The sequence below is a fragment of the Stigmatopora nigra genome, unplaced genomic scaffold (genome assembly GCF_051989575.1).
Source record: "Stigmatopora nigra isolate UIUO_SnigA unplaced genomic scaffold, RoL_Snig_1.1 HiC_scaffold_29, whole genome shotgun sequence".
Taxonomy (NCBI): Eukaryota; Metazoa; Chordata; class Actinopteri; order Syngnathiformes; family Syngnathidae; genus Stigmatopora; species Stigmatopora nigra.
Genome location: NW_027551608.1, coordinates 1,568,826 through 1,581,200, shown reverse-complemented (window position 1 = coordinate 1,581,200; position 12,375 = coordinate 1,568,826). Strand labels below are relative to the sequence as shown.

The 12,375-nt window shown below is 40.1% G+C and overlaps 1 protein-coding gene and 1 long non-coding RNA gene across 13 annotated transcripts in view; one reads left to right on the top strand and one right to left on the bottom strand.

The window, feature by feature from the left end:
* LOC144192922 (uncharacterized) overlaps positions 1–12,375 on the bottom strand; it is a 34,604-nt gene that overhangs the window by 3,322 nt on the left and 18,907 nt on the right. For 2 of the 5 annotated variants that reach the window (XR_013325496.1, XR_013325500.1), the window contains exons 3-6: positions 11,556–11,747; positions 10,866–11,460; positions 7,227–10,307; positions 1,203–6,925 (exon numbers count right to left, since the gene is read on the bottom strand). This is a non-coding gene — a long non-coding RNA (uncharacterized LOC144192922). The remainder of the gene's footprint in view (positions 1–1,202; positions 6,926–7,226; positions 10,308–10,865; positions 11,461–11,555; positions 11,748–12,375) is intronic. The other 3 variants (XR_013325498.1, XR_013325499.1, XR_013325497.1) reach the window with 3 other exon arrangements.
* The window catches only part of mtmr14 (myotubularin related protein 14), an 80,553-nt gene that overhangs the window by 58,100 nt on the left and 10,078 nt on the right, over positions 1–12,375 (top strand). For 4 of the 8 annotated variants that reach the window (XM_077711753.1, XM_077711752.1, XM_077711754.1 and 1 more), the window contains 3 exons: positions 449–581; positions 3,840–4,016; positions 12,143–12,349. In XM_077711753.1, the coding sequence (XP_077567879.1) occupies positions 449–581; positions 3,840–4,016; positions 12,143–12,349 (517 nt within the window). The remainder of the gene's footprint in view (positions 1–448; positions 582–3,839; positions 4,017–12,142; positions 12,350–12,375) is intronic. The other 4 variants (XM_077711756.1, XM_077711757.1, XM_077711759.1 and 1 more) reach the window with 4 other exon arrangements.

Below are 12,375 nucleotides of genomic sequence, written 5' to 3'. Positions count from 1 at the left end.
TGGTTGAGAACAAAGGAAATCATTGAGGGAAAAGAGGGTTCCATTAATAGAGTGGAACATTGATAAAGGGTAGCTCCTTGACCCAACAGATATCATATCATAACTCTTTGAGGTGTGTCAGCTGAAAACGGCATGTCTGTTTTACCTGTGCCCCCAACTTCCTCGTTTAATAGATTAAACTCATTATCTTAACACTAAGCCACATCTGTTATAAGATCGCCCACCCAATTTAACGAGATATTTGCGTGCACAAAGGATTAACGTAATATGGGATATTTACACTAAAAGACAGGCAGCTCACTAGACTGCAAGCTGCAGGTTTCAATGCGTGGATTAAAGTAGTGGTTTACAGTGCAAAAATTACGGTGTATGTAAATGAATGAGATTCAATTTCTGGTGGCCCACTTTTTAGCCCCAAAATATTTGGTAATTTCGTTTTGTGTTTCAGAGTCAATGGATTGCGGAAGTGTGACAAGTCTGAGCAGTGACTTTATGCTCTTCACTGAGGAGCTGGGTGTGACTTCCAGCTTTCAAACTGACACTGTGGACGCCTTCTACAGCCAGCCGACACCTTCGTCTTTGTTAGTATTACACACACTTGAGCTTTGAGCATATTTAAAAAAAAAAAAGGAAAATAAATTAGACCTGCAAAATATTTTTATTTACATGAGGGGAAGCCAAATACAGTTGACAATGGTCCTCTGTGAACAAAGTTTAATTTGCAATACAATACTGTTAAGTGCGCATGCGCGATCTAGGAATGTGCAATATTTTTATTTATTTATTGAACATATCTAGTTCTTTTTATTCAATTGACTCCCTTTATTGTCGTCATAGAGTACAAGGAGATTTTAAGCTTCACTATAAAGTGCACACAAATAATTAGTCATAAAAGGTTTTATATAAAATTAAAAGACTTTATAGTCATAATACACTCCTGCGTATAACGAAATTGGTGGTGCTACTCCATAAAGTGCGTTTTCCCAGTAAAAAAAACAAATAGTTGTATAAAAGTATAAAAAGTCACATCCCGGCCGGCTATGTGAATTCTAAAATATTGCAGTCTAAGATATTGCACATTGTTATTGCACACCCCGAAGTTATTGCACATTGTAAGTCTATTTGAACGTGCTTTGTGAGACCTGTAGTGTCTGCCAGAGGGAAGCACCTGGAACAGGTTGCGACGAGGATGGTATGGGTACCTGACAATGTTCCCGGCTCTGCTGAAGTAGCGAGGGCTGGCAATGTCATCCAGTGAGGGCAGAGAGCATCCGACGATCTTCTGGGCAGTGTTGATCACTCTCTGCATGGCCTTTCTTTCTGCTGCCGTGCTTCCAGCGTACCACACTGTAATGCAGTATGCCAGGATGCTCTCAACAGTGGCTCTATGGAAGGTTACCAGAAGCTTAGTTATTATTTTATTAATCAAATAAAAGCAAGACTCGAAATCTCAGGCTATTGTACTTGTGTATGTGTACAGATGCTCCCCTACTTACGAATTAGTTACGTTCCGAGCGATTGTTCATAAGTTTAATTTGTTCGTAAGTAGATTCAGTGCTATATTTTGTATTCTAATTTATGTTTAAGGCCTATATAAGTATATTGAAGGTTTATATAAGTGAATTTGTATGTTTAAGGCTTGTATAAGTGACCAGCATTGGTTTGTACTGAAAAAAAAAACATTTAATAAAATGGAGAGAATACATACAGTACTGTTTACATACATTAGAGAGATGGAGAGAGAGATTTACTAGAAACTGGCCGAAAGAAGATATCTAATGACGATTGCAGTTTTCTTTTTTTCATCATAAATGCGGTATCACTGTATGGCATCATGCAATTGATTTGCAACCTTTGTGGAATGTTCAATATTTGGGTCCTGCTGTTCGATCTTTCTGTTTATAAATGGTACTGACGGCCGAACGATTCAAGTTGTAATCCCGTGCAATGCTCACCACTTTCTCACGCGCATCAAGCTTCTTTATTATTGCCACTTTCGTTTCAAATGAAATGGCTTGCCTCTTCCTTGCACCTCCCTCATAGAAGCCTTTTCGGTTTTCAACAACCATATTAAATAATGGATGCACAAGATATTTAATGATGAAAATGAAAAAGGTTATTTGCGCACTGGAGATACGTCACACACTTTCGCACTGCAACAAACTGGGCAGAGGAAGGTGGATGCTGGGTGAGCTGAGCTCTCACAGCGCCAGGCATCGGTATTAGCGGCGGAAAGAAGCACTACTCGGAAAAAGGCGCGCGATACAAAATCTAATTTACGACCATTTTTCGATATAAACGCAATGCGCAGACATGTTCGTATGTAGTGTTGTTCATAACTCGAATGTTCGTAAGTAGGGGAGCGTCTGTATGTACAGACGCTACCCCTATTTACGAACGAGTAACGTTCCGAGCGATTGTTCATAAGGTGAATTTGTTCGTAAGTTTCTTCAGTGCTATATTTTGTATTATAATTTATGTTTAAGGCCAATCACACCCAGAAACTGCGCATGACAAAATTGGTAAAGCAACACGACAAGACCAATGTGAAATTCTAAGTGCCTTGGTGAAAATGCTGGTGAACACACTTTAACTTCTAGTTTGGGCGAAGGTTGAAAAACGTGTACACCAAAAATCATTTTTGACTGTACACAATATCCATCCTCTTTTCTTTCTTCTTTCTTTTCAATCGCTATTGAAGCTAACGATGAGGGTCGAGCTTGTCCTGTCATATTTCTGGCATAGTCCATCTTGAAAATGGCTTTAAATCAGCGCACCAATATCTTTGCTCGTGCAGCTCGCTCCAAATACAGCTTGGTAGCTCTCATAGTTGGGGCACTGAAAGTGGCAGACACACCCTTTTCCCGGCTGTAACAGGCCGGCGAGCTTTGGGGTTGACCGCCCTTTCTTAATGATGTCCATTTTTTTCTGGAAAAGTGAGTCTGGAAAATAGCTTTGTGAGCAAATCTGCAACTAAATTCATTTGTTTACCTCCGTTTGCCATTGTGGGGGGAGTTTGCGATCTCTGGCTGGCTCACTTTGGCTTTGGTCCGCCTATTAGCCAATCATAGTTGGTGAAAGCGATGACATGTCCCTCTGCCTGCGAAACTGCCTTGGTGTCACCAAATCGAATTCTAATGGTTTAAAGCAACAGTCTTATCGACGCTTGTTTAATGCAGCAGAGCCCGCAGAACTGATTGTGAAGACCCCGAGGGAGATTTCTGACCCTGGCAACAAATAATGGCTGAACTGTGATTGGTTAAATGCTTCAATATGAAAATACAAAGCTGGAAGAAGTGCAACCAGGGGTGGGGCAATTAAAGGAAGCTAAAAGACAATTTGGAATTCTTTAATAAGTATTGATGGACAAAATATAATATATGATTTAGCTATTTCTTAGGCCAGCAGAGAAGGTCTTGAAGACCCCGACGGGCCGCCACTGGAATACATTTGGTCTAGAGCAGACATGGGCAAACAACGGCCCGCGGGCCACATACGGCCTGCTAGGCTTTTTAATCCGGCCCGCCGACGTCAAAATAATGTGGCAGTATCTTTGGATTTGATTGGATAACTTTATTCATCCAGTATTCGGGTAATTACATTGTGGCAGTTGCTAGAGGATGATTAGACAGAACAGCAAAGCAAAAGCACAAAGTACAAATCAAAGTAAATGGAATCATCAAATCATTAAAACATATACACCCCCCCCACACACACCACACACACACCACACACACACACCACACACACACTTTGTAATTTATTTTTATTTATATATATATATATATATTTTTTTTCATGTTCAATATTTTTGGAAAATATTTTTATCCCATACTCAGGAAGAAAGCCACCTCCTGCTCTCCTCAAATGGTCGTGTGGAACAAACAAAACCCTCTGGATGACCAGCTCACTTATCCCCTAAGTGAGGCAAGATCTTCTAGTTCCTCCTCCTCCCACCACTCCGAACACGCCATCAAGCGTACTGACAGTAGTCCATTGGCTGTCCCTGGCCAAAGGTAACTATGTAAATATAACTTTCAACAACGGCTGAACAATTGAAAATTTTCTGAACAAAATTCTTATTTGAAACAAAATGATAGGATGTAAATTGTGGATAACAATCAATATGTGTACCCACATATTGCCAGTCATACAACAGACGTACAACAATTGAATAAAATGAATTCCATTTACCACTCTGGTTAGTCTACCTAAATATTTTTCTGTATCTTCTACTTTTAGGAATACATTTTTTAAATTTCTTTCACAATAATTATTATTAGTAAATACAGCAATTTAAGTTATTTTACATTTTAGTTTTGTTAGAGTTACTTTACTTATTTTTTGTGATTTTGGGTTTCATTTTTAGAGGTTTCTAATCGAGTAAAAATATTCATTTACATTTGCTGTGTGTTCATTAATTAGCTCCCTTTGAAAATGAGAGATGTCCAATCCATTTTGACTGTAGCGGTTGGGAGCAATCGTTTAATCGCTCAGAGCCGCCTACAGTCAAATTGAACTAGAAGTCTCTCCCCATCAATGGCAGGGAAACATGATCAATTTCGATGATAGTTATTAAGATAGCAAAAAAAACAGAATAAAACCTAAGCATAATACAAGAAAATATGTGGATAAATCTTGTTTTATATTATTTCTTACAAACCTTGCAGAAAGAAATCGAAAATGTCTCCACACAGCCGAGGGGTCTGGATGTGCACCCAGTTCCCCTACCGTGAGGCCGACACACTAACCACTCAGTCGCCGGGCCGCCCCTATTGAATGACTATTGATTGTAAAAATACATTTTCAAATGTAAAAGTTTAGGGTTTATTCTTGATTTGTTTAGCACACTAATTAACAAAAAAAACTGATCCAGATATTAGTTTTTCTGTTTCAAATTTTTTTTCAAAAGTCTTTTTTCACATTTAAATGTTTTTCGGTTTCAAAACTTTTGAAACTGTTTTCGCATTGAGGGTGTGGGCTTGTGAAAGACAGCCTACCAAAGCGTCCCCAATAATATTGGCTTCAGGAAACGAGTGATTTGTATAATTAGTCCAAACTGTCTACACTTTATAAGTTTTGATTAATAAAAACTGATAAATGGGCCAAATGTTTGAATTTTCTCGAAAGAACTTTTCTTTGTGCCTTCATGCTTTAAAAAAATCAAAGAAAAACCTTTAACTTTCACTTTTAAAATTAATTTTAGATTCAATACTTTTGGCCTTAATTTAGCTGAATAGGAAATCATAACTAAAATATCTCATTTCATCACATTGGGTGACCAACTTCATCTGCTCTCTAAGTTTATTTATGTACAATACAATGTTTCATTGATTTTTGGAAATCTTATTTTGCCGGGTGGCGGCCTGGTGGAATTGTGGTTAGCGCGCTGCCCTCACAGTTCTGAGATCGAGGTTTCAATCCCAAGTTAGGACCTTACTGTGTTGATTTTGCATGTTCTTCCCAGGCTTGTGTGGGTTTTCTGCAGGTACTCCAGTTTCCTCTCACATCCCCAAAACATGCATATTAGGCGAAATGAACACTCTAAATTGTCCTGAGGTATGAATTGGATTGGATAACTTTATCCATCCCGTATTCGGGAAATGTCATACTGACAGTAGCAAGAGGGTGAGAGTGCAGATACAGGAGAGGCATACCGTATTTTCACGACTATACGGCGAATTGTATTTTTAGCCGTAGTGCCAATAACGAGTGTTATTTCTGTATTTTACACACAAATGATGCACCGTTTTTATAGAGGCCGCCAGGCATGGCATTACAAAACATACACGCTGCACCCAGATGCTAAAAACACGTTTTTAAAAAGGCAACAGAAGCAAAACTGAGGTCGGTTGTACTTTATTTAGCCATTTTACAATGGACTCACGTCATCATCACCCGGAAATCCATCAAAGTCCTAATTTTCTGTGTCCGAATTGAACAATAGTCCATCGAAAACGCTGAGTTTTATACGTTCGTCCAGGCGGCCACAATCCATTCACAAATAGTGGCGGCGTAACTAGCACGGCGCTGCCTGCCACCGTTCGTAAAGCTGTGTTTTCCAGCTACCATCCACTGTTCCCATGTTGCTCGCAACTTGGCTTTGAAAGCCCGGTTGATGCCGATGTCCAGTGGTTGGAGTTCTTTGAACGAGCCTCCGGGAATGACGGCAAGCTCTAAGTTCATTTTCGTGACTTGGTTTTTCACCAGCAATATGAGATGAGGACGCATGGCGTCGCAAATCAAAAGTGACGGCGAGCCGCGAAAAAGCCATCTGGTCGCTTGACATACACCTCACGTAGCCAAATCTCTCATTTTCTCCTCGTCCATCCAGCCCTTTGGGTTCGCCTTTACGATGACGCCGGCTGGAAACTTTTCTTTCGGCAGCGTCTTTCGCTTAAAAATCACCATAGTTGGTAACTTCTGCCAATTCGCATGGCACCCGATAACGACAGTAAAACCCGACTTCTCGTGCCCTGTTGTTTCTATCGCTACCGTGCGGGTCCCCTTCTCCACAGTGTGGTTCACCGGGATGTCGAAAGTCAGCGGTACCTCATCCATGTCAGTTATGTGGTTTGGCTGTATAAATTTGTCGGTAATCTTCTTGGTTCAGTAGGTGCGGAAAACGGCTAGCTTTTCAATGTAGTCCCCTGTAAGTTGCTGCGCCACGGTTGTCCTCACTCTAATGGATAGATGGTGCCGTTTCAAGAATCCACCGCTCCAGTTGATCTTCCAAGCCAGGCTACCTTGCCTTGTTTCCACGGAAACTCAGCGTCCTCTTATTGACTGGGCGAAGCCTGTTCTCCTGCTTTCTCCAGTTTCGAACCATAGATTTGTTTATGTTGAATTCCTTCGTGGCTGCTCTGTTCCCATGTTCCACTGCATAATTGATGACTTGAAGCTTGAACTGAGCTTCGCAAGCATCCTGTCAATTTTGGAGAAGATTTAAGACTTTTTAGTGTACCTTATAGTAGTGAAAATACGGCAGCAGAAAGAAGCCAGGCTAACAGAACAAAGAAAGTTGTAAAAACATTAAAGTAAAATGTATAAAGTACAAAATAATGTAAAAAGGAATGTATTAAGAAATATTAAAATGTAGTAAAAATACATAAAGGCTGTAAAACACGAAAAACAAATAATTATGTACAGATCTACTGTCACTGGCTGCCGCGTGACGGCACCATCTTGGAAAAAAAGTATGAATGGCCTGAATGGTTGCTTGTCACCTTGTGCACAAACTGGTCATCAAGTCAGAGTGTATCTTGCCCATAATTGGGTGGAATAGTCTCCAGTAGCTCCAGCGACCCTTTTTAGGATAACCGTTGTGGAAAAAGAATGAAAGAAAAACTTTATTTTTGTGGCGTACAACTGATTTGTAAGACTTTTATTTGGGGGGCTAGGGGGTGAGGTTTTTTAGCAAGTAGAGATATTTTACATTGAACTAGCATAATTTGTTGCACGATCATCAATATTTCCCCCTAAATACTTTAAAAAATATCAAAAAGTATACCAATTTTGTATGAAATATGTGTTGAAATAAATGGATGTATGCAAAACGAGTAAAATGATGAGAAATTCATTAATGAAAATGATAAAAAAATCATTCATTAACCCATTAAATTGGGATTGGCAGTTGCAGCTGTGTAAACATTTAAACATCGATGTAAATGTGCATTTCAACTGCTTAAAATTTTGTTGCACACAGAAAACTAGCAAATGAAAATAAACTCAAAACTCACTGACAAATAAGGGCACACGTATCATGAACTTACCACAGGCTTACCTTGATTAGCTATTTTCTGGGTCAAAGGCAAACTGTTCTGGTGATGGCGAGCCAATTTGGACCAGCTTTTGTGTCTGCCTAGAGTGCCCCATTCCCTGGTATGGTGTCATGGAGACGCAGCTCCCTACTCGCCAGTGGAAGGCCAGTGAGGTGTTGGGAGATAGCCAATGGGAAAGTAACCCTATCACAACAATTTAAAAAAAACTGGGATACAGTATATTTATGTTAAAGGCAATGTTTGATTTTATTTGATGTTCCTTAACTTGGAATTATTTCATATCTTAAGCTTTTTTTTCAAACCTGAATATTTCGTTTCTAGAAGCGTTCCTAAATTTGATGCACCTCTGTTTGTTTTATCCCTTCCTTAATAAATTTTCTCAGTATATTGGATCAGGGCTTGGACAAAATATATGGACTTGGGACATGTCTAATAAGAGTCCATTATGTACGCAGTTAGATAAGTAGGGCCGGGACAAGCAGGCTGTTTTTTCCTGGTCCATTTGTTGAGAATATGCACAAATGATTTAAAATTATAAGGTATGTAAGACTCAATGATAATGATAACAGCGCAAAGACAGTTCAGAAATGGCCAGGAAAAATAAATGTGACTTCAGGGGCATTTTAAAGGAATTGAAAGCCAGAGAGAATATAACACGATTCCAAATCCTGGCAGCAACAGCCCGGAAGGATCATTCTCCTCTGGTTTGGATCCCAGTATGCAGTACAATTAGTAAATTCTCATCCACAGATCTCAGGGCCCAAGGTGGGGTGTATTCATACTCATTTTCTGAACCACGTCATCCTCATTAGGGTTGCGTGGGGTGCTGGGTCCTATCTCAGCTGACTCCGGTCCAGAGACGAGGAAACCCGCACGGGGGAGAACATGCAAACTCCACACAGGTGGACGTGACCTGGATTTGAACCCAGGATCTTCGACTACATGTATAATCAAAATTTTAAATCAAAATATCTATTGTTGAGACAATGGTCTCAATTGACTCGATTAATACTCCACTAATTAATAGATTAAATAGAAATTGGAGACTTGATAGGTACTCACCTGTAGAATAATTGTCCCTAAATTAAACTTGTTCTAATGTTTTCCTTTTTAATTAATTATTAATCAGGAAGAAACTCCAGAAAATAGCCATCAGGATTGATCCAGACATCCTTAAAATATTCCTGCCAATGTCATTAGGATCCATGCAAATAGTGGCTTGAAAGGCCTTGAGCATGTAGCAAGTTTCTATTTTAGACCTGCTTCTTGATAAATTCAATTCCTCTTTGCAGCTTCATCTAAAATGGCTGTGAATGCTCAATTGTTTCTTCAACATCACACCTTTACTGTGTGCAGAATTATTAGGCATTTGGGCTCAATTGTGCGGACACCCTAAAATCAGTGTGAAATGAAGATGGCAATTTTTCAAAAACTAAATTTCTGCAACTCAAAATGCTTTTCAGTATCTTATGTGGCCCGCACAAGCTTGTATGCATGCTTGAGAACGTCGCCTCATGCTCCTAATGAGAGACGGATGGTGTCTTGTAGCATTTTCTCCCAGATCTATGTGAGGTCATCCCTGTGCTTTTGTAATGTCAGAGTAGCAACGTCGTTGCACCTAAACATAATGTCCTACAAATGTTTTATTAGGTTTAAGACAGGGGATTATCCAGACCATTCAATTGCTTCAATTTCTTCATCCTCCAGCTGCTGTCTGCATATTGTCGTCCTTCACCACTTTTGTGCCTTCAACTTGTGGTATTTTATATTAAGTATCCAAATCAAAAATGTTCATAAAAAAATGTCAAAATTTACGCTGAACCTTGCCACTCAAAAACATTGCGGAAGACAGGAGATCGTCACTCATCCCTGCTTTAAATAATGGTGGGTGCTGGTTGGGAGGCCGTCGCTCTTATCCGAAAATAGAGTTCTCTGAGCAGACAGGCTGGCGAGGAGGAGCCTCTGTGAGTGGACTTTTTTTCAGAAATGCACATTACAGTGTAAGCTGTTGCCTTTATGGAAAAATAGAGCACTCTGAGTGGACAGGACAGCCGGGACGTCAGGGCAGTGGAGCTGAGAGTGGAATTTACCAGAAATGTTTCAAAGTGCGAACTACAGGTGACGTTACGACAGACGCCAGTGCGCCAATGGCAAACTTGCCAATACTGGTATTCTTGAGCAAATGCCAGTTGAGTTCCATGGTGTTGGGCAGTGAGCACAAGCCCACTGCAGGCCTTCAGAACCTCTTGCCACCTTAATGACGTCTGTTCTTGCTTGTTTACCCAAGGCTAGTTTCCATCTTTTGTTACTTGGACAGGTTGATGTTAAACACAAAAGATAAAATGAGTTATTAGGGTAGGGAGGAAGAAAAGAACAGGACAAGATACTAGAAACCAGCATAGAAACAATGAGACAAATAAAACAGGTCTACGCAGTGTTGTGATAGCAATGTTGTTCATCCAGCGGCCAGGCTTTGAGATGATTGGCAAAGAGGTTGAGAGACGGGAGTTTGGTATTGAGTTCCAGCTATGAGAGGCACAAAAAGATGGTTTGGCTAAATGCACTCTTTCTGGAGAACACACCTCAAAAACCAGTTGTTGTTGATCTGTTTGAATTTTTTTTTTTTCAAATTTTTGCAGTGGAGTCGGAGCTTTTTGATGAAAGATTTTGTGAGCCAAGATGGCAGCAGCGTATTTAACAGTATTGTCCTAGCTCAGGTGTCCATGTTTTTTTTAAATATTTGTACTGATTATGTTTTTCATTTTGAAATACTTTCAGAACTTTCGTGTACATCCAATTGGTTTTAGTGCTGTGTGTGCCGATGACCAAATTGTTTAGGCAATAAGATGTGTGATATGATCATTGTGTCTAAATACATTTTGTTGATTGAGGAGTTAGATCAAGGGTGGGCAAACTATTCCACAACGGGCCACAGTGGGTGGAGGTTTCTAATGCTATTACGGAAGTCGAACTAGTTACTTTCCTGAAAATATAGCACACTGGGAAACAAATATACCATTTGGTAATTCATTAACAGAATCAACAAAGATGGTTTGATTCCTGATCCCTTTTAATTTCAATTACCTTCTCATCAATGCTCCCAATCAAAGATGCTATTTTAGCCCGGTCAATGGACCCACATGTTAACCCATCATAGATGATCGCCCAAACAGTTACATGTACTTTGTTGATTTGGAGAAGGCATTTGACTGTGTTCCCCCGTGAGTCTTGTGGTTGGTACTCCGGGAGTATGGTTTACTGGAATCCCCGATACATGGGGTTTGGTCTCTGTATGACCAGTGTCAAAGTCTGTTCCGCATCGTCAGCAGTAAGTCGGATCAGTTTCCAGGAGGAAGTTGTACTCTGCCAAGGTGCCTTTTGTCACCAATTCTTTTCAAAACTTTTATGGACAGGAATTGTTGGACGCAGCATTAAGGGGGTGCTGTTTGGTGGCATCAGCTTTGCATCCGTGCTTTTTGCAGGTGATGTGGTTCAGTTGGCTTTATCAGTGTGCGATCTCCAAAACTCACTGGAACGATTCACAATCAGATGTGAAGCGGTCAGGATTAGAATCAGCACCTCCTAATCTGAAACCATGGTCCCTAGCCAGAAAAAGGTGGCATTGTCTGGGATGAGGTCTTTCCTCTAGGAGAGGCAATCAAGTATCTTTCAGTGTTTTCTACAAGTAAGGGAAAAATGGAGCGAGATGTCAACAGATGGATGGCATCAGGGATAAGTTGAGAAGTTCGGTCATCCGTCTTGGAGTAAACCCACCTCTCTGCATCAAGAGGAGCCAGATGAGTTGTCTTAGACGTCTGATTAAGAAGCCTCCTAAATCCTCTGTTGTGAGGTTTTCCAGGCACGTGGCCACCAGGCCGACCCAGAACACACTTGGTAGACTGTCTCCGGCTGGCCCGGAAAAGCATTGGGATCTTCCCGGAAGAGCTGGATGTGAGGGTCTGAGACCTTGGATAACCAGAAGAAGATGAAGACATAAGATGAGGACTTTTATTGGATTTATGGATGTTTGAATGCTTTATAGTATTACTATATTAACATGAGTACATTCCATTAAGATCAATCAAACTCAGCTTTGTACTGATGTATGCTCGCAGAAAAACAAAAACATTTTTCAAATCGTATTTTATATTGCATTTTTAAAGTACAGTATCATAGATACTTTCATTATTGAATAACAAAAGTAATTTGGTTACTTTTTCCAGAGAAGTAATTATAACTTTATTCTCAAAAGCAACATTTTATTATTGTTGGTACATTGATCTTTTAATTGAGTTAATTTTGGTTGTCCATTAGTAGATTCGATAAAACAATGAGTGATGCTTACTGATTTTTACCTGCAGGTTTGCAGCAGACTACACTAGGTCAGGTACTTCTCTGTCTACAGAATATGGTAGTTGGCAAATCGTGTCTGGTAGTGGGAGCATCCATGATCGTCCGTCTTTCCAGCAACCTCTGTCTTCGTTCTCTTTTACATCATCTGCCTTGGATGCTACATACGACCCCCCCCTTCCCATCAACTTGCAGGATCAAGGGCTCAGCGGAAGGATGTGAGTAAAGCTTCGATTATACTTTT